The sequence below is a fragment of the Mobula birostris genome, chromosome 19 (assembly GCF_030028105.1).
Source record: "Mobula birostris isolate sMobBir1 chromosome 19, sMobBir1.hap1, whole genome shotgun sequence".
NCBI classification, from domain to species: Eukaryota; Metazoa; Chordata; class Chondrichthyes; order Myliobatiformes; family Myliobatidae; genus Mobula; species Mobula birostris.
The window spans coordinates 32,473,725-32,494,763 of NC_092388.1; the positions used below are offsets into that span (position 1 = coordinate 32,473,725).

General features: G+C 39.9%; 1 protein-coding gene across 4 annotated transcripts in view; it reads right to left on the reverse strand.

The window, feature by feature from the left end:
* tert (telomerase reverse transcriptase) overlaps positions 1-21,039 on the reverse strand; it is a 55,002-nt gene that overhangs the window by 21,796 nt on the left and 12,167 nt on the right. For all 4 annotated transcript variants that reach the window (XR_011889732.1, XM_072283378.1, XM_072283380.1 and 1 more), the window contains exons 6-13: positions 19,445-19,606; positions 15,203-15,298; positions 14,863-14,948; positions 12,168-12,281; positions 9,605-9,676; positions 7,884-8,072; positions 1,540-1,666; positions 702-763 (exon numbers count right to left, since the gene is read on the reverse strand). Coding sequence is in view for 3 of the 4 variants with exons in the window: in XM_072283378.1 (XP_072139479.1) it covers positions 702-763; positions 1,540-1,666; positions 7,884-8,072; positions 9,605-9,676; positions 12,168-12,281; positions 14,863-14,948; positions 15,203-15,298; positions 19,445-19,606 (908 nt within the window). In the remaining variant the exon portion in view is untranslated. The remainder of the gene's footprint in view (positions 1-701; positions 764-1,539; positions 1,667-7,883; positions 8,073-9,604; positions 9,677-12,167; positions 12,282-14,862; positions 14,949-15,202; positions 15,299-19,444; positions 19,607-21,039) is intronic.

Below are 21,039 nucleotides of genomic sequence, written 5' to 3' on the forward strand. Positions count from 1 at the left end.
GGTGTAGGAAGGGGATTTAAAATGACATGTAAATTTAACAAGGCCAAGTAACCTTACTTTCTCAAAGACAGCTGACAGGAAGATAAAACATGCAAAAAGATAGCAGACCACAAGTGAACAAATAGACCACAAATGGAGAATTATGAGGTGTGTGCGATGTCATGAACTTCAATAGGTAGAATTAGAACATTTTTCACATTTAGTGAATGCTAGTGTCCAGAGAGATCTGGGCTTCTAAGTACATGAAGTACAGAGGGCTTGCGTGCAGATAGGAAAAATTAATTAGGAACGACCAATGGAACCTTTAGGTGACTTCACACATGGATATTGGCACACACTTTTTGCATCCCACCCCTTGCCACCCCCAACTAGGAAATTTAATGTTTAGATACGTAACCACAAACAGGCTCTAGTACAGTTCCTAAACTGGCACATTTAAAAGGATGTCCTTGGGTGTGCTATCACACAGAATATCTGAAATATTCAACTACAAATGGGACACGCTGTTGGAAGAGGAATGCACAAACATAACTGAATGCGAAGTCAAATTAACGCAATGATTAGATAGCAAACTTCAACATTAAAACAACCTTAAGGGCTTTTTATTTATTTTAATTTCAATGTCCTGAACTATGTATGTATCTTTCTGCATACTTCAATTTTAAGCAGAGAAATTAAACAAATCACACTTTCAAGAGTACCTGTAAGCCTGGAGAAGAAAAATCTTATAGACATTGATGGCAACTGTTCTCAGTGTATTAACCTGCAGAAAAAATTAAAGTATATTACAACTGGCCCATACATCCGTACATTTATTGGTAGGACAATGCAAAGAACATTCATTTACATCACTGTCTGGTATGGGGTGGGAGGGAGGCTGTTGCACAGGATGGAAAGAAGCTGCAGAGAGTTGTAAAGTTAGTCAGCTCCGTCATGGGCACTGGCCTCTGTAGTAGCCAGGGCATCTTCAAGGAGCGAAGCCTCAAAAAGGCAGCGACCATCATTAAGGACCCCCATCAGCCAGGTCATGCCTTATTCTCACTGCTACTGTCAGGGAGGAGGTACAGAAGCCTGAAGGCACGCACTCAATGATTCAGGACCAGCTTCTCTGCCGTCCGATTTCTGAATGGACAACAAACCCATGAACACTACCTCACTACTTTTTTTATTTCTATTTTTGCACTATTTAATATTTACTGTAATTCAGTTTTTTCTATTACTAAGTATTGCTTTGTACTGCTGACGCAAAGACAACAAGTTTCACAACACATGCTGGTACTATTATACCTGATTCTGGTGTTCAGGCGGTCAGAGTTCAGTCCCAGTGCTGTTGTGTACGGAGTCTCTGTACGTTCCCCCCCCAGATCCTCCACTTTCCTCCCACAGTCCAAAGACCTACAGGGTAGGTTGACTGGTCATTGTAAATTGTCCCGTGATTAGGTTAGGGTTAATCGGGTTTGTCAGGGGTTGCTGGGCTGGCATTGCAGAAGGGGCCTAAATAGATAAAATAAAGCTATTTGAGGGCAAGTCAAATCCCACCTCAAGATCCAAGAATATATGGTGACATTTCAGCTTCAGAACAGCCAGTAGTTTCCTCTTCATATTTTGTCCAGCGTTAGAACTACAGCTGAAAGTAAGACTTGATCTAATGGAGATATTTGCATAGCTAAATTAAAGAAAATAATCAAGTTATTGTATCATGGTAATGAAGTCTCCAAACTCAAATGTTTTGAAACAGTGATTGTTTTTAAAATCAGGTAGCAAATTCAGCTGTGTTTATCAATCTGGCCTTCTATAACCATCACAGAAAGGATGAAATATTTTCCTCATGCAGTTAAATTTTAACAACCAGAACTTATAGGAACACCATGTTCATCAGAGCAGTTAGTAAAGATAGCTTGCCTTTTCCACGAAATTAAGGAATATTATATTCACCTAACAGGATCAGCAGTTTAATAATTTAGTACATCTTAAATGGCAATCAAGTAAGGCTGATGAATCTAGAGTAACTTAATATTTTATGCTGATAAACTTCAAAGGATTCTACTCAAGTAAAAAAATGATACCCTCTTGTCACGAAGCAGACGCATTACCGGACAGATTGTTTTATCATCTTATCATCAACTTGAATCTATAAATGAACTTTTAACATTGTAAAATGCCTCAATATGCTTCCAAGGCAAGTTACTAAGCCAAATGCAACACCAATCTATTTAAGGAGGTACAAGGGCAGTGAAGATAAATTTTGGTCAACGTGTTCGGTTTTAGCACCTCTCACAGAAGGACCAGGGGTAGAGGTGAAGTGAAGTGGAGGTGGTTTCAGTATTTAGATCCTTTGTAGCAATTGCCAAGGGATAAAAATGAGTGGTTGAGGCACAATTAAACACAGCCATGTGGGGTCAAAGCTTACGGAGAGAGAAAATGGTGAAACCTGGAGGAGCACTGAGGCAAATCTTACATCTTAAGGCACGCTCATCCTGCTAACCCAGTCAGTTATATGTACTAGGAAACAGAGTAATCAGCAGCCTGAGAACACTGTCCTCCTCAGTCACGACACTGTTAGTGGGGATGGATGCAGGTTCAGACCGCAGGACATCACAGCAAAATCAGGCCATTCTGCCCATCTAGTCTGTTCTGCCATTTGATCATGGCTGATTGATTATCCCTCTCAACCCCATTCTCTGCCTTCTCACTGAAACCTTTGACAAATTTATGAATTAAGAAAAACTATATTGGTAACAAAGAACATAGACAGAGGAATAAAACACTGGCTGAACATCCTTATAAAATTAATTAACCCCCCCCCCCCATGAATCCTGCCCACTTGGGTGACTAAATCCAGTGATTTTTCATTTTATTCTTCAGAGATCAGTTACCTCCTGTCCACCCTCACCTCCCCATTCTGACTCGGAATCACCAAGCCCAGGATGATAAAACTGGATGGACTGCCCCACTATCCTATTCTAGGCTGCGAGTTAAAACTAATCCCTTTATCACATCGAGAAATGTACTTTCATTAATACACCACATCATTTTGACTTTCCGTACCTCAAGAATGCGAGCTTAGTCCACCACTCTGCCCTCCCTACACTCATGACTGTGTGACTAGGCACAATGCACAGGTCATCTATAAATTCACCGATGACACAACCCACAACTGTTGTTGGCAGAACCTTAGAAACTATACTCTCACCTTATAAAGTACAACAGAGCACTCAGAAGACCATGGTGCACATCCTTTAACGGAAATGAAGTTAACATATAACTATCTAATATATTTTTCAAGAAAGAGAAGTCAATTTATTGCCACATCCAGAAAAGGTGGAAGTTATAAAGCAAATTTCATAAACAGTAGAAGATTAAATAAAGTTCTGGGAAGAGAGGGGCTTGGTGCCAATTTAAATGACACAGCTGCCCATTCCATGTAATTTGGTAACACAGATCAGCTGATGCACTGAGAGCAAGTCCATCCTCTCTAAAGTCAAGTTAAAAAATTCCAGTGGAACTTCCAAAGAGAAACAGAGCTCCCTCTAGTGTCAAGGTCAATACTTACACCTCAATTTCTAATCTAGAAAAATAAATCAGAGATCGGGTCTGTATTCCCTGCACTGTAACTACATTTTAAAAAGCCTCAATAGACTGAGAAGTGATTGGAGCATCCAAGATTGCTCAATGTAAACACAACCCCCCACCCCACCTGTCTTTACTGACTAGGTAGGAATTCCCAACCTTTTTTTTAATGGCATGGACCAATACCACTAAACAAGGGATCCGTGGATCCCGGTTGGGAATACCTGGTCTAGGGCATCTCCTGTGATGGCAACAATGAGCAAGATGTTAAGTGTCATACAGCCATTAAGTTTGCATCTCAGTCATTCAGTAGCCACAGCCAACTTCATGTGAATATTAATCCCAGAATGCGATATACAAAATGGAACATACTAACTCACTCTCAGCCTGTTATGACATTTTAACCCATAAGACCATAAGACAAAGGAGCAGAAGTAGGCCATTCGGCCCATCGAGTCTGCTCCATTTTATCATGAGCTGATCCATTTTATCCCATTTAGTCCCACTGCCCCGCCTTCTCACCATAACCTTTGATGCCCTGGCTACTCAGATACCTACCAATCTCTGCCTTAAATACACCCAATGACTTGGCCTCCACCGCTGCCCGTGGCAACAAATTCCATAGATTCACCACTCTCTGACTAAAAAATTTTTTTCGCATTTCTGTTCTGAAAGGGCTCCCTTCAATCCTGAAGTCATGCCCTCTCGTACTAGACTCCCCCATCATGGGAAACAACTTTGCCACATCCACTCTGTCCATGCCTTTTAACATTCGAAATGTTTCTATGAGGTCTCCCCTCATTCTTCTAAACTCCAAGGAATACAGTCCAAGAGTGGACAAACGTTCCTCATATGTTAACCCGCTCATTCCCGGAATCATTCTAGTGAATCTTCTCTGTACCCTCTCCAACGTCAGCACATCCTTTCTTAAATAAGGAGACCAAAACTGCCCACAGTACTCCAAGTGAGGTCTCACCAGCGCATTATAGAGCCTCAACATCACATCCCTGCTCCTATACTCTATTCCTCTAGAAATGAATGCCAACATTGCATTCACCTTCTTCACTACCGACTCAACCTGGAGGTTAACTTTAAGGGAATCCTGTACGAGGACTCCCAAGTCCCGTTGCATCTCAGAACTTCGAATTCTTTCCCTATTTAAATAATAGTCTGCCCGTTTATTTTTTCTGCCAAAGTGCATAACCATACACTTTCCAACATTGTACTTCATTTGCCACTTCTCTGCCCATTCTTCCAATCTATCCAAGTCTCTCTGCAGACTCTCCGTTTCCTCAGCACTACCGGCCCTTCCACCTATCTTCGTATCGTCAGCAAACTTAGCCACAAAGCCATCTATTCCATAATCCAAATCGTTGATGTACAATGTAAAAAGAAGCGGCCCCAACACTGATCCCTGTGGAACACCACTGGTAACCGGCAGCCAACCAGAATAGGATCGCTTTATTCCCACTCTCTGTTTCCTGCCAATCAGCCAACGCTCTATCCACGTATGTAACTTTCCTGTAATTCCATGGGCTCTTAGCTTGTTAAGCAGCCTCATGTGTGGCACCTTGTCAAAGGCCTTCTGAAAATCCAAATATACAACATCCACTGCATCTCCCTTGTCTAGCCTACTGGTAATTTCCTCAAAAAATTGTAATAGGTTTGTCAGGCAGGATTTTCCTTTAAGGAATCCATGCTGAGTTCTGCCTATCTTGTCATATGCCTCCAGGTACTCTGTAACCTCATCCTTGACAATCGACTCCAACAACTTCCCAACCACTGACGTCAAGCTAACAGATGTATAATTTCCTTTTTGCTTCCTTGCCCCCTTCCTAAATAGCGGAGTGACATTTGCAATCTTCCAGTCTTCCGGAACCATGCCAGGATCTATCGACTTTTGAAAGATCATCGCTAATGCCTCCGCAATCTCCACAGCTACTTCCTTCAGAACACGAGGGTGCATTCCATCTGGTCCAGATTTATCGACCTTTAGCCTATTCAGCTTCCTGAGTACTTTCTCTGTCGTAACTGTGACTGCGCACACTTCTCTTCCCTGCCACCCTTGAGTGTCCGGTATCCTGCTGTCTTCCTCAGTGAAGACTGATGCAAAATACTTGTTCAGTTCCTCTGCCATCTCCTCATTTCCCATTACAATTTCTCCAGTATCATTTTCTATCGGTCCTATTACCTACTCTCACCTGTCTTTTACTCTTTATATACTTGAAAAAGCTTTTAGTATCCTCTTTGATATTATTTGCTAGTTTCCTTTCATAGTTAATCTTTTCTCTCTTAATGACCTTCTTGGTTTCCTTTTGTAAGGTTTTAAAAGACTTCCCAATCCTCTGTCTTCCCACTAATTTTTGCTTCCTTGTATGCCCTCTCCTTAGCTTTAACTTTGGCTTTGACTTCTCTTGTCAACCACGGTTGCATCCTTTTTCCACTCGAAAATTTCTTCCTTTTTTGGAATATACCTGTCTTACACATCCCTCATTTCTTGCATAAACTCCAGCCACTGCTGCTCTGCCATCTTTCCCGCCAGTGTCTCTTTCCAGTCAACTTTGGCCAGTTCCTCTCTCATGCCACTGTAGTTTCCTTTACTCCACTGAAACACCGACATATCAGATTTCGGCTTCTCTTTTTCTAATTCCACAGTGAACTCAATCATGTTATGATCACTGCCTCCTAAGGGTTCCTTCACCTCAATCTCTCCAATCACCTCCGGTTCATTACACAATACCCAATCCAGTACAGCCGATCCCCTAGTGGGCTCAACAACAAGCTGTTCTAAAAAGCCATCTCGCAGACATTCTACAAATTCTCTCTCTTGAGATCCAGTGCCGACCTGATTTTTCCAATCTACTCGCATGTTAAAATCCCCCACAATTATCATAACACTGCCCTTCTGACAAGCCTTTTCTATTTCCAGTTGTAATTTGTAGTCCACATCCCTGCAGCTGTTTGGAGGCCTATAAATAACTGCCATCAGGGTCCTTTTACCCCTGCTATTCCTTAGCTCAACCCATAAAGATTCTGCACCTTCCGATCCTATATCACCTCTTTCTAATGATTTAATATCATTTCTTACCAATAAAGCCATGCCTCCCCCTCTGCCTACTTTCCTATCCTTCCAATACACCGTGTATCCTTGGACGTTCAGCTCCCAGAGACATGCATCCTTTAGCCAGGTCTCAGTGATGGCCACAATATCATACCTGCCAATCTGTAGCTGTACGACAAGATCATCCACCTTATATCTTATGCTGCGTGCATTTAAGTACAACACCTTAAGACCAGTATTTGATACTTTTTGCTTTGATTTCACTGCAACTTTATTGCACTGTAACTCATCCCAATGGCTACACATTTGCCCCATCACCTGCCTGTCTTTCCTGACATCTTTACTGCTCACTATCATCACCCAACTTTGTGCACATCATCTTCTTATGTCAATCTTTATGTAGTAGATTTCTTAATTTCCCCCAGAGTAATTTAGCACTCAGATTTAAACGTTTAAATGGATTAAATGTAACAGTTATTTTTACTGGGATCTAAAAGACCGAAGAGTAGAATAACAATGCAATGTGACAGAATGTTTAAAAAAAGTCAATTAAAACATTACAAAGACTCAACCACTTCAGCAATCAGCTCAGTGTACAAATACACTCAATACACTAACAGTGTATCTTTCCTCTTAGTTATGAGATCCAGCAAGGTAGAATTTTTTTTAAATTCATCTGTTATGATTTAAATTAGATTAACAAAAAACTAATGCAAGTTCTAAAATGAAAAACCATGATTGATACTGACATACTTCAATTCTACAATTTAAAATTCACTGTTTTATCATGGGTTTTGAAATTAAATGCTGCTGTCTTTTTGTCTTCACTATGTGACAAGTGAAAATGTCAATCCCTGCTTTACAATTTCAAAGACAATGCTGCATGTCTGGAAATACAGTAAAGACCCAAGGATTGTTGAAGCTACATTGAAAGACAAAATGAAGTTGATCACAAGGCTCTGAATGGTCAGAAAATTAATCTATCGCAGTGCATCCTACAAAATTTTACTCTTTTTAAAATGTAACCTCAACTCCCCTTTTCATTTAAGAGGGGATTCAAGAAACACCATCAATTTTTCTGATAACTTCAAGATATCCCATTTAATAACCAACACTGGTGTGTATCAGCAGTCTTCGTTTAAAAGGATTCCTCCCAAATACTCTTTTTTCCCTCCAATTGCAAATCCCATATTGTCAAACTGCTTCAAGATCTGAACCTTGGTGAAGAACCCTGCTACGACAAACCTCCTACCTGGAATAGTCACAGTAGATCTCCAGTGTCTGTGTATCGAACAGCAGACCACACCATGGAAAAAGACTGTGCCCTGGCAATGTTCTGGCCATTTTGCAGCCCGGAATATCCTCATCGGCAGGAAAGTTGACGACAGTTTTATGCGGACTTATGAAGCAGCCATATTCTGGAATCCCTGCAGCCAGAGTTCTTGATCATTCAGGAAAATAAACAAATAATGATTCAGTAAGATGTTTTATCTGAACTAGAAGTATCAGTTCATTTTGATAAAAAAAAACTGTCACCAAGAATTATTCTTCACAATGAATTCTGGAATAGGTAATAATAACATAGCTGCCCATCAGTTTTTTTTGTATTGATTAACATCACAGACATTGCAAAACAATTTAAATTGAAACGCCACACACTGGATAGTTATTGTGTTATAATAAACATTCCAACAGAAACAGTATTTGGCTGGCATTAACTATAGAGTGAGTATTGTTCTGTATTCATCAAGAGCATTGTTTTTCACTCTCCGTTGTGCAAGATCAACCACTGTCTACCTTAGTGAGCCATAGTGTTGCGGCTCCGTGGAAACAAACATCCTTTGGGCCTGCTGTCAAAGGCTTGAATGTACCTTTCATAATGAGAGACATGTAAAAGCAGTATGTGTATGTACATATAGAGTGGGTTCCAGTGAATTGGGATCAGTACATTTTGGCCCAATGAAGCAGATGCCCCAATTAGCCAAGTTTCCTGGAAATAGTTAAAAAGGTATTTTAAAAAAAAGATAAACTATCATTTAACTGAATAACAAATTATGTATTTAACTAAAATACAGAACAAATTAGAACATTGCCTATAGTACTACAGCACTGTAACACTGTGCAATGGTCTCTACTAGTTATCGGAGGAATTCATCCAGTGTACACTTTTGATTGACTGTAAGTGAAGACAATCAGTACGGACACTTAGCACAGGTAATGGACTGCCTTCATTTAATGCTGTCAACAATTACATCCTCAAAATCTTCATTTCCATTGCAACATTCAAAATGATTGTTACCACCTTCAAATTTTTCATAACAGATGAATTTAAAAGTAGAGAAATCCCTTCATTTTCATTCCCGGCCATTTCTGGCACCTCCAATGCTTGAAATTGCAGTGAGGGAAGCAGTCCTGAATGGTCTTGCTGCTTATTTCTAGTTATCATGAGAAATATCACTGCTTTTTTAATTTAAAAAAACACAAGCACACACAATTGACACTATTTAAAAACTGTTCATTCTAAGCACAGTGCAGTATCTAACTGCTACACAAGTACAGGTGTCTGACACTAGCTAGAAACTGTTGAGCAGCAGTGTCCTGCCCAAATTAAGCAGCAGAGTGTCCCAAATACAGGAGGGGAATCCCAGCTATTTTCCTAATTAGTGTTTGTTATTTAAGAGTTGTAAGTGGCTGCCATGATTAATTGAAGGCCCAAATAACTGGAATGGTGTGTGTGTATATATATAAATAGATGAGCAACATTCAGTGGCTTTGAAACTGACACGGGAAATGTTCCCAGCTTTCTGCACTACATAATGAACAGAGTGTAAGGGTGTTCTGTCAACTCCAACATATTGATACACCACTGAAGACAATGTTAAGGTAATATGGAATTGAAATTCCAATCCACTCTTCTATTGCACATGCACAACAGATCTTTCAGCTCTCAGTTGCCTGCTCTATCTGACTTACCTTAGAAACCTTTTAGCATGTGACAAGTGCGGTGTAACTAGCAAAAAGTCATCAATCAGTCGCATCATCAACCTATGATAAATAAATATTTTAGCAATCATTGGAAAAGCGAAATTAATGCCAATATTCAAAACCAGAAGTGATTTCTCTCAGTAATAGATTAATTGGCAACTTGGTTTGTTATTGTCAAATGTCCCAAGGCACAGTGAAAAACTTGACTTGCACACTGTTCACATAAGTCAATTAATTACAACAGTGCATTGATCTAGTACTAAACAATAACAGAATGCAGAAGCAAGAGAAAAAAATCTGCAGATACTGGAAATCAAAGCAACACACACAAAATGCTGGAGGAACTCAGCAGGCCAGGCAGCATCTATGGAAAAAAAAGTACAGTCAACATTTCGGGCCGAGACTCTTCGACAGAATGCAGAATAAAGTCTTACAGAGAAAGTAATGTGCAGGTAGACATTAGGTTGCAAGCTCATAACAAGGTAGGCTGTGAGGTCACGTGTCCATCTTATCACACCTAGATAATGTTTAATTGTCTTATAACAACAAGATAGAAAGTGGTGGTATGGGATTTTAGGCTTTGTTATCTTCTGCCTGATGAAAGGGGGTATAACAGAGAATGTGGGGTAGGTGAGGTCTTTGATTTTGTTGGCTGCTTTAACGAGGCAGCGAAAAGCAAACAGAGAGTGAATGAAAGGGAAGCTGGTTTCTGTGATGTGCTAAGCTATGTCCACAACACTCTGTAGTTTCTTGTGGTCACATGTAGGGCTGTTGGCATACTACACCGTGATCAATTTCTATGATGCATTGATAAAAAATTGGTGAGGTATCAAACGGGGCATGCCAAGTTTCTTTAGTCTCTTGAAAACGCAGAGGTATTGGTGTGCTTTCTTGGCTGTGGTGAAGTTTGGACCAGGACAGGCCTTTGGTGATGCTCACTCCTGGAAATTTACAGCTCTCAACTTTGACTTCAGCACTATTGATGAAAACAGGAGCATCTGAAACCCTCCTCGCCTTCCTGAAGGGAATGACCAGCTCTTTTGATTTGGTGACATTGAGGGAAAGCTTGTTGTCATGATGCCACGTCACTAGGCTCTCCATCTCCTGCCTGCACTTCTACCAATTCATTATCTGACGTACGGCTCACTATGGTGATATCATCTGCACAGACATCCCACCCTGCAAAAACTCATTTCAGGGAGGTCTCAACCTTATTTCGGGGAGGTCTCAACCTCATAGCAGTCTGTGTCAATGAATTTGTTAATTTTGCAAGACATCAGATTCACAGAGACAGCTGACCTCTGAATTCTGTCTTAATGTGCCGTGTTCACAATAGCTGTTGTCTTGGTTGATGAGCAGGCTTAGTTTTTTGCTATTTCTGAATCAGGAAACATATTCCTGAATCGCTTGCCTGTGTGCTTACACACCTGGAATGGCAGGTTATGCCTAACAATGAAAGATGTAAAGTACACCTCAGTTCTAGTGACCTTCTCTGTCAGACTTTGGTTTTCTGCTGAAAAGAACTGTGAAATACTTGAGCAGCCTTCCCTGCGCTTAGCCTCCCTAATATGTTGTTGTCCCTAAAAGAAATAAAAACATAAGGTGTATCCTTATTACAGGTGTGCGCCGCTTAACGTCCATTCGGACAACGTCCGATCGCATATACGTCCGTAGTCACACACACATATTGCCTGCAATAGTCGGGATCAGAACTTACTTTTTTACATGGAAATGGGGGATTTTAAATGAGTGATTTAGAAGTTCTGTATCTTCAAGTTCAAGTTGATTGTCATCTGGCTGATTGTTCACAAACAAAACCACCTCTGCCCGGACCACGGTGTAGCCACAATACATGTATCACGCACACCACATAAAACAATATATTGCCACATTATTTAATAAAGTGTAATTCAAAATGCATATAAAATGCGCAGCACAGGTAAATAGTTCACTGTCCTAATGACGAGACCTCGGTGGTGGCTGGGTATTTATTAAAATGGGTTTTTCTGCTGAAAACGGCTGCGCTGAAACCCAGCCCATCGCAGGCTTTGATGTACCTGTAAGTGGAAGTGTTTCAGGGAAAAAAAACCCCGAAGAATTTGCTTGCAGCGAGCGCGTTTTTAAAGATGTCTTTGCGGATAATTTTGGAATTTCGCTCCAATTTAAATCCCGCTCTAAACCCCTTTAAATCGACTGTAAAGCCCGCCTACAAAGAAAACTGATAGGTCTACTTAGCACAAAGACAGACCAATCAGGATGCTCTCTCTGTCACTCGCTCTCTCTGTGTCTCTGTCACTTGCGGTCTCTCTCCCTCCCTCCCCCTTTCAAAAAAAAAATTGACTTCCGGGAGATTGTATATAATTTGCGGATGTCAGGGAGCCACTGTCGATATGCGGGAGACTCTCGGAACTTCCGGGAGAGGTGGGATGTCTGTCTGCAAGCTTGCAGGTGGAATTAGAGCAGAATCTGATCATTCTGGCAAAGATGTCAGAAATATTCAGGTCCAGTTTTAAGCAAATCCAAAGCTAGAGAAAAGGAGCAGAGAACTTACCCATCCTCCTGAATTCCACTTAAGAGTTTGTTCTCCATGTCCCCATAACATAAGCTACAAAGCAAGGCTGAGACCAGAGAACCCTGTGGTATTCCACAGCACTGCACATAATACCTGATACAACAAAAAGAAGCTACTGAGACCAAACGGCACTCTATTTCAAATAGATTTATACAAAGTTTACTTATAATACAAAAACAAATTATTTTCATACATTTTAGATTTTAGTGCAAGTACTTTTGAGTTTCAAATTCGAGAAATGATTTAGCAGTTTTTGAAGAGTATTTATGGAGACATTTAATAAAACAAACAATAAATCAGCAACTCAAAGAAACCTCTGAACATTCCATCTAGTCTCAGATACAGGCAACATCAACCATGCACCACCCTTGATAAAAGATATCTGTAGATATATATATATATATACACACTTCATTGACTTTTGCAAGAGAAATTTTAATTGAGTGTCAAAACTAAGCTTTTAACTTCATAGCAAAACACTTTTTATTGCTTGAGGTAAGCTAGCATAATGCCAATTTAATCACTGAACTAGAAAAGACCATTGGTTTTATCTGGCTCTGCAGAAAATAACCATTTAGTACTGAAAATTGAGAATGTTTGTTTTTTGCAGCAGCAGGTTATCCAATAGACGTACCAGTTAGTAGGTTAATTGGTCATTATAAATTGTCCCATGATTAGGATAGCATTAAATCAGGGGATTGCGGGGTGATGCGGCTCTAAAGGCCGGAAGGGCCTATTTCCTGAAGCATCACAAATAAACAAACAAACCAGAAAATTCACTTATCCACTTCAAAACAAAGGCTGAGTTTTATTTAAACTTGATCCGGCCTCTTTCACAGATGAATTAATCAATTAACCAATTAATTTGTTTGTCTGGCTGTCTGTCAGGAGACAATTGACAATGACCAATTAACTTACCAACTGGTGCGCCTTTGGACTGTGGGAGGAATCCAGAGCACCCGGAGGAAACCCATGCGGTCACAGGGAGAATGTACAAATTCCTTACAGGTAGTGATGAGAATTGAACCTGTGTCGCTGGTACTGTACATCAGCGGTCCCCAACCACCGGGCTGCAAAGCATGTGCTACCGGGCCGTGAGGAAACAATATGAGTCAGCTGCACCTTTCCTCATTCCCTGTCACACACTGTTGAGCTTGAACATAGGGTTGCCCACTGTCCCATATTTGCCGGGACATCCCCTATATTGGGCTAAATTGGTTTGTCCCATATGGGACCACCCTTGTTCCATATTTCCCCCACTAAGGTAGAGCGTTCCTATGAAACCTTTCGTGCCGAAATGGCATAAAGCAAAGAAGCAATTACCATTAATTTATATGGGAAAAATTTTTGAGCGTTCCCAGACCAAAAAAAACCTACCAAATCATACCAAATAACACATAAAACCTAAAATAACTCTAACATATAGTAAAAGTAGGAATGATAAATACACAGCCTATATAAAGTAGAAATAATGTACGTACAGTGTAATCTGGAAGATTAAGCCAAAACCGATATGTGGGAAAAAAAATCGGCACATATGCGCATGCGCACGTCACACATGCGCATACAGGTGCCCGTGCAAGGCTTCATGGTCATGGTAGTCTTTCTCGGAGTAAACACAAGAGTCCCGTCAACACACAAAAAAAGTGCTGGCGGGACGCAGCAGGCCAGGCAGCACCTATAGGAAGAGGTACAGTCGACATTTCAGGCGGGACCCTTCGTCAGGATTTGACTGCTACTTTTGTCCCTTATTTGGGAGTGAGAAAGTTGGCAACACTAACTGTAAAAGACATGTTGAGGTGAGTTTAACCCTACTTGAACCCCGGGTCAGCCGGACCGCAAGAATATTGTCAATATTAAACCAGTCCGCAGTGCAAAAAAGGTTGGGGACCCCTGCCGTACATCATTGTGTTAATTACTACACTGCCGTTAGGCAGAATTAGTATTCCAGCATCTGCAGAATCTCATGTTTAGAATTAATATCACCTGCCTCATTCTTCTGCACAATCTGGATGTATTCCTCATTGAATGCTCCTTAAGGTCCTTGCTCCAAGCTAATTAAAAATGCAGTTTCTATTGGCTATACTTGCTCCCACACTTGTGGGAATCTCTTGGAAATAATGGGAACTTGCTTCTGAGCAAGGAAATGAGGGGGACATTTCCCGTTCTAAGTGATGGGAATGCCTTATGGTGCTGTGGAGTTGTAACATCAGAATAAATTCATCGAGCTGGTTTAGCGCATTTACAAGTGTAAATTGTAGTTTTGAGTACAAGGTGAATGCAGTAATTTTTCTACAAAGGGAATAACCTCGATTGAAGGTTATGCCTTTGTAGAAAACCCACTGCATTCACCTTGGTGGCAGTCTGTATTTCTGGTATTCAATACTGCAGTCTCAATTAACAGAATGTAACAGAATCAGAATCAGGTTTATTATCTTTGTGAACTTAATTTGTGAATTTAGGAGCAGTAGTTCAATGCAATACATGATAATACAGAAGAAAAAAATAAAAATAATAAGTAAATCATTATCTTGACCATCATTTGTTAAGCTAAGGATACCACCTGTCAGCAAACTTAAGTGTATTCAATGCAGATTGATCTCTCTGCAAAGCTACACCTCATGAAATGGTGAATCTGGCCGCCAGTCAAATACTTTGAGAGCATTTTACTTACTTGCCCCCAATACTGATAACGTTGCTTTCGATCATTTGCTTGAAGTAGGTGGACACGTCTTCAGAGTTCTGATTTAGTGTTAAACCCTGCATAAGAGAACATCTCTGAGATAAAGGCCGAGTTCACCAGTCATGCATCTGCACACTTCAAATTGCACAAGGCAGGTAACAACAGGATGGTTTAAGTTGATAAATTGCAAGAAAAGCCAAGTTGTTATTCAGTGTTTTTACATACACTGTGCACTCGTGAAGAACAAAAGGTTACAATGCCTAAGAATGCTTCTGAACAAATAAGAGTTGTTTGTATATTGAAAAGGTGGACATAAGCAAAGCTTCCTTACCTGGTTTACCAGTATAGTGTTTTGCAGACAGTCTTTCTGTTGTAGATGTGACACAAATTCCTTCATGGTTGGCATTAGATCCATCAAAGTGGAAACCTGAATATATTAATACAAGTCAGAAGGGCAAAAGTTACATTATTATTTGAAAATGTAAAGAGATACAACAGTGTGAGGTAACTGTAATGAACTAATATCCTTACATAATGGATAGCCAGAAACTAGTAAGCAAAAAGACAAGGAAATCAGTAAATAACGATGAAGTGACATTAAAATTGGATTATATATTTCTAATCGTTCAAGTAAGCACATAATTTTTAAAAAGTCACCAATATCTAGTTGAACATTTTTATGATTGAAAATGTTAAATTATTCTGCGGTTTTCAGTTGGAAAACTGAAAAAAAGAGGAAATGTTGGTCAGGCAGCATTGGCACAGGGAGAAACATAGTTCTCCTTTCAGGTCAATGCCTTTTCATCAGAACCAGTCAAAGTTGGAAGAAAGTTATTAATTATGATTGATTTTTCTCAGGTGAGATGAAAATCAATGACCTCTATTTCTCTCTCTACAAGTAACGCTTAATATGCTGAGTATTTCCGGTGTTTTGCTGTTTTTAAAAAAAATCATCAGGAAGAAGCAACTTTCTTTGCGAAAGTAACAGCAGGAATGCAATAGAGTTCACATCAGAAAAAACAACCAAATCAGGAACAGTCTGAAAAAAGTTTAAATACTGTGTTCATCACCTCAAACAACTTCTCCCCAAAGTGCAGTGTGGTTTCTATCTATCTGGCGACAATGAACATGATCTTCACAGGACAAAAACTACAAGGGAAATGCAGAGAGCAGCATCAACCACTAAACATGGCATTTATTTGAAAAGCAGCAAAATTTATATAAAATGGTTCCTGATTATATGATTTCCTGACTGAAGGCTAAGTTGGTTCACTTTGAACAAGTCCCAAGTGAAATATCAAGAAGCAGGGTTTGCAGGAAAATCTTCCAGCCACTACTTTTGGAAGTTACAGCAAGGAGGGCAGTGCAATTTGCAAAGGATGGTGCGTGACTGTGTGGCCTAATGGACAGAGCTCAGAGTGTTGTGCTATGTTCATTCCACACTATTATACGGAAGCGACTGTTGGACAATATCAAAGCAAGATCAGGGAGGCCTCAAAGCTGCAGAAATGTGTTTTCTTGAGAAGTAGTATTGCAAAAAGCCGGAATAAGAAGAGAGCTGATATCAGCTATCAGGAAACGGCAGCTGGAATTTCTGGGACATATACCGAGGAAGGAGAAGCCTGAACATCTTGCAGTGATGGGAAAAATTGATGGAAGAAAAAGTCGCAGTCAACAGCGCATAACATTCATAAGTTACATCAAGGTATGGACAGACAAAGGTTTTGAAGCGCTCATTATACCTTCTCAGATTAAAGACAGATGGAAGACCATGATCATCCACATCATTCGACGTGGTACATGACGATGATTGTAAAAGTGCAAGGACACAAACAGCATGAGTAGAGCTACACAATTTTTACAGGAAAGAATATGGAGATTCAAACACAAGTAGATTCATAGGCAGCCTAGGGCCTATCACTGCGTATGCAAATCATTCACATCTAACAAGCAGACTAATGTATTTTTTTGTGACCAGTAATATCCTTGTGCTGGAAGACATTGGAGAAAGTGCTTGGGCACTGCATGGGGCAGTGAGGGAATAAGAAAACAGTATTATTTCTGGAAACTGTCTCTGAGGTGTATCATACAGTCAGTATCATAGGGGCTCCACAGAAAGCTACAATTACCTCATTGCATGAGGGAATTCTGGCTCCAAGAATGTGCCAGCCCACATGGTTTGAAGAAAACAGAGTGATGAATTTAGTTCATCAACCATGCATCATGACACTAAGATATTGCAACTTGGGAAAGCTTTCAGATCATGTACTTTGCCACAATATTTTTCTCTGGCTTGAGAAGACAGACAGCAATTGAAACTGTTAGATATGAAATCTTTACATTTGATTTTATATGCAGTGTCGTGACTTCCTCAGAGATGACAGAGGAGAGTAAAAGTAAGTTCTGTCAAGTGCCAGTGAAAGATGTACATTAGGTCAAAGATCAACAAACAAAAGTCAAATTCAGAAACAAGGGCAACATGACTGTAAGCAGCCTGGGACACTGTTACAGATGTATCAGCTGTCATTCCACATGCAACCTATATCCTCAAAGAGTCAAAGCATTACTCATGTCAGAATAATAGACATACAACAAGAGTTTGTAAAAGACAAATGATGGGAGTCTAGTCTCCAATGCAACATCAGCACACAGAGATCTCCACAATCACCATCAGCACAGATGCACCACAAGGCTGTTTACTTAACCCTCAGCTCTACTCACTTTATGCCTATGAGTGCGTAGCAAAGTACAGCTTCAATGCCATAGTTGAGTTTGCTGACAACTGTTGAAGGTTGATTCAAAGTGGTGACAAATACGTGGCATATAGGAGGGAGGTTACTGACTACCAGACGAAGTCGCCCAAGGTCCATGAGCCGGTCCTCATTCGAGGGTGATGAATCTCAAGGTAGCGTACAGTGACTTAGTTTTATTTTGATAATAAATTTAATTTTATCTTTGAGAGAAATTTCTCATAAGAATTCACAAATGAGAATCTAGAGTATTACAATGCTGTAGATAACAGTATTTATTTTATATGGTATCTACACTGCAGTGAAGTAGATCTGATTAATGGTAAGTCATGAGAAATGTAGACTGACACTGCAACAGACAGTTTCATTATGAAGAAGAACACATTTGACAAGCAGTTCAATTATCTACCTTCAGAACTTATTCAGGATGAATTTTTAAATTCTTGGCATTGATTCAATGGAAGGCATGGTTCAGTGGTTAAAGTACTGAGATAACCGTGGTTGGAGTGGAATTCACTGGAATGAATTAGCAAATAATGCTAAAGAAATGCAACTAAGTCTAGAAATTGAGTAGACAGGTGTACACTGCTTGGGCTGACGGAGCATCCAGATTACCACATGAACGTCTGATATTGGTAGTGAAAGTTCATTTTCACTTTTTAAACCAAGGACAAAGACTTTTCAGTGACAAGCACTGATGTTGTTAAGGCGGAACATTTTGGGCAAGGGTCCTTCAGAAGTTTTATGATCATCCTCCAATCATGGGATTTGGATTAACAACATGTCCCTAATGGGGATATCATGCAGTCATTTCAAATCTTATCAAGGAAAAAGTTATATCTGAGCAACAAATGCACTGGAATCATCAGAGCTGTGGAGGCAGAGTTTGTGTTTTGGGCAACTATAGATTTGGAGCAAGTAGTGCCCACATGTACAGGTTGTGAGTAATGCAAAAGAATACCACTTATGACACTATTACAATGACAGAATTATTCCAGTGAGTCCACACTGCTTTTCATCTAAAGGACAGATTATTCTATTGCATTCTTCAAAATTGATTTAGGATAGTAATGTAGATACTCTACATATATGACAATAAAAGATCTATTTCAAGAAATGAGTTGCACCTTTTCTGTGTATGGAACAAAAAAAATATCAATGGATTTATATTGATTTCACTGTTTCATTCAGCGTACCGTGGGCAGGTGAATGATCCATACATGTACACAAAGGAGGCTTATAACAACAAATTTTTTCAAATTGAAGGCAAGTCAGCTATTGATCAACTTCTTGTTAAAATACTGTATGACATCATACCCTTCTACTGGTCTTACTCCAGCAAAGCCATTAATTTATCTGCCTTTCCAGAAGACTGGGTATAATACAGGCCATCTTAAGAGTGCCAGGGTGGAGATACATCTCTACCAAAGGAGGTAGAAAGCACTCTTTCCCTCCACTAGCCTGCAGGTCCCTGGTGTAGCACCTGCTTAGCTCCCTGATCAGGCTCACATGAAGCTATAGGAGCAGGCAGTAGGTGGTCACATGAGTAGCTAGTGCATGTCAGAAGCCCTGATTATTTAACCACTGACACCAGGCAGACGATATCTGAAGAGTACTGATAATGGGGTCACCTGTCTTGTAAAGACACTGCCCAGAGGGCGACAATGGCAAACTACTTCTGTAGAAAAATTTGCCAAGAACAATTATAGTTATAAAGATGATTCCCCACGTCATACAGCACTGCACAGAATGATGATAATGTTTGAAGCAATTAGATCACTGGTCCTCAGTTAACACCCATACACACAACATTGAGTCTTTACCTGTCTTTTAAACGTCTTTCTAACTTGTCCAGCAGCATCCACCCAGATTTTTGCATAGCGCCGTATACAATAGTTCTCTGGTACTTTGAGATCCAGTATGCCTGAAATGACTTCCATCAACTTGGCATGTGGAATAGCATCATAGGCACCAGTAACATCTGCCTGCAAGAAGAACGGCTTGAAACTTAACTCTCCAGCACAATATAGCCTCCTCATACAATTTACAACAGAATTGGTTAAATGACTATTTGCAATTTGTGTGCAACTCAGCTAATGGTAACCAGCTTCATAATAATGTAGCACAAATTTCCTCAATAATTATGAAAAAAAAAAAATCACCATTGAGCAGTGAAGCTAATACTGATGGTCTGGTTTGGCCCTGGGACAACACAACAGACGGAATATGACAGTAACATCAAGGAAGGTACATAGATACAATGCTCTTTGTATTCTCCAGATTGCGCTAGTATCTGATACTGACAAGCAGATACTTTTGCTTTATTAGAATGGTACAATACCGCTGACATATGACAGGTTAGAGATGCCCAACTCTTCAGCACAATATACTCTGCAGCTTTCAAACTAGCCATTTCGGTTTGGTTCACTGTAAAAACCTTGTCTCAAGAGTTAGAACATCAATACAAGTACATAATATTTAAAGCTGCATTACTAAGTGGTAATTATCATATTCTCAAATGTATTATACCTTTCAGAAGGTATAGGCCTGCCAACAAAACCCAGGCCAATAATTCAGAAACTAATGCCTTGGATTTTGTTGGCAGACCTATGAGGAATCTCTCAGCACAAGTACTGATAGGATTCAAGAATATCATGTGAATGCAGAAGGTCCACAAATTTCTGGTTACTTTTATTGTTCGTTAAGTTGAAGCTTTAATTACTTGGGCTTGGTTTAATGCTTTTAATTATAGAAAAATATTTAAAATATATTGCTAGAGGATACTATGTTTTTAATAAATACTATATTTGCTTATTTTATTTTTAATAATCTTTGTTTACAAATGTGAGCGATATTCAGAAATACTGATGAACCTTGGCAGTTTTCATAGATGTCAAAACAAAACTGCAGATGTTAAGAATCTGAAGTCATAACAGAAAATGCTGGATACAGACAGCAGGTCAGGCAGCGTCTGTGGAAAGAGAAACAGTTAATATTTCAGGTCCAAGACCCTTCCTCAGAGCCAAAATTCTCTTATTTCTGTTCCTCTTTCCAATGACGCTGAGCTAGCTGAGCATTTTTTGCTAATATATGGTAGTTCTGGGAGACGAGGAACTTTGCCATCAGCTAAAGGCTTCCGGAAAACATCATTGGGACAGCTTACTTTGGCCCATCTCGGAGGCTCTGTTGTTTTTGAGGGCAATTAATGGGCAATGCTGCTTAGCTCAAACGTCATCTGGTAAGTTGGTTTGAAACTGTCACGTGTACCAAGGTACAGTAATATAAGACAACTTGTCTTGCATGCCATCCAACAGACCCAATTCATTACCACGGTGTACTGAGGTAGTCCAAGTTTAAATAACAGAGGCGAGAACAGAAAGTGTAGTGCAGGTAGACAGCAACATGCAAGGTGACAACC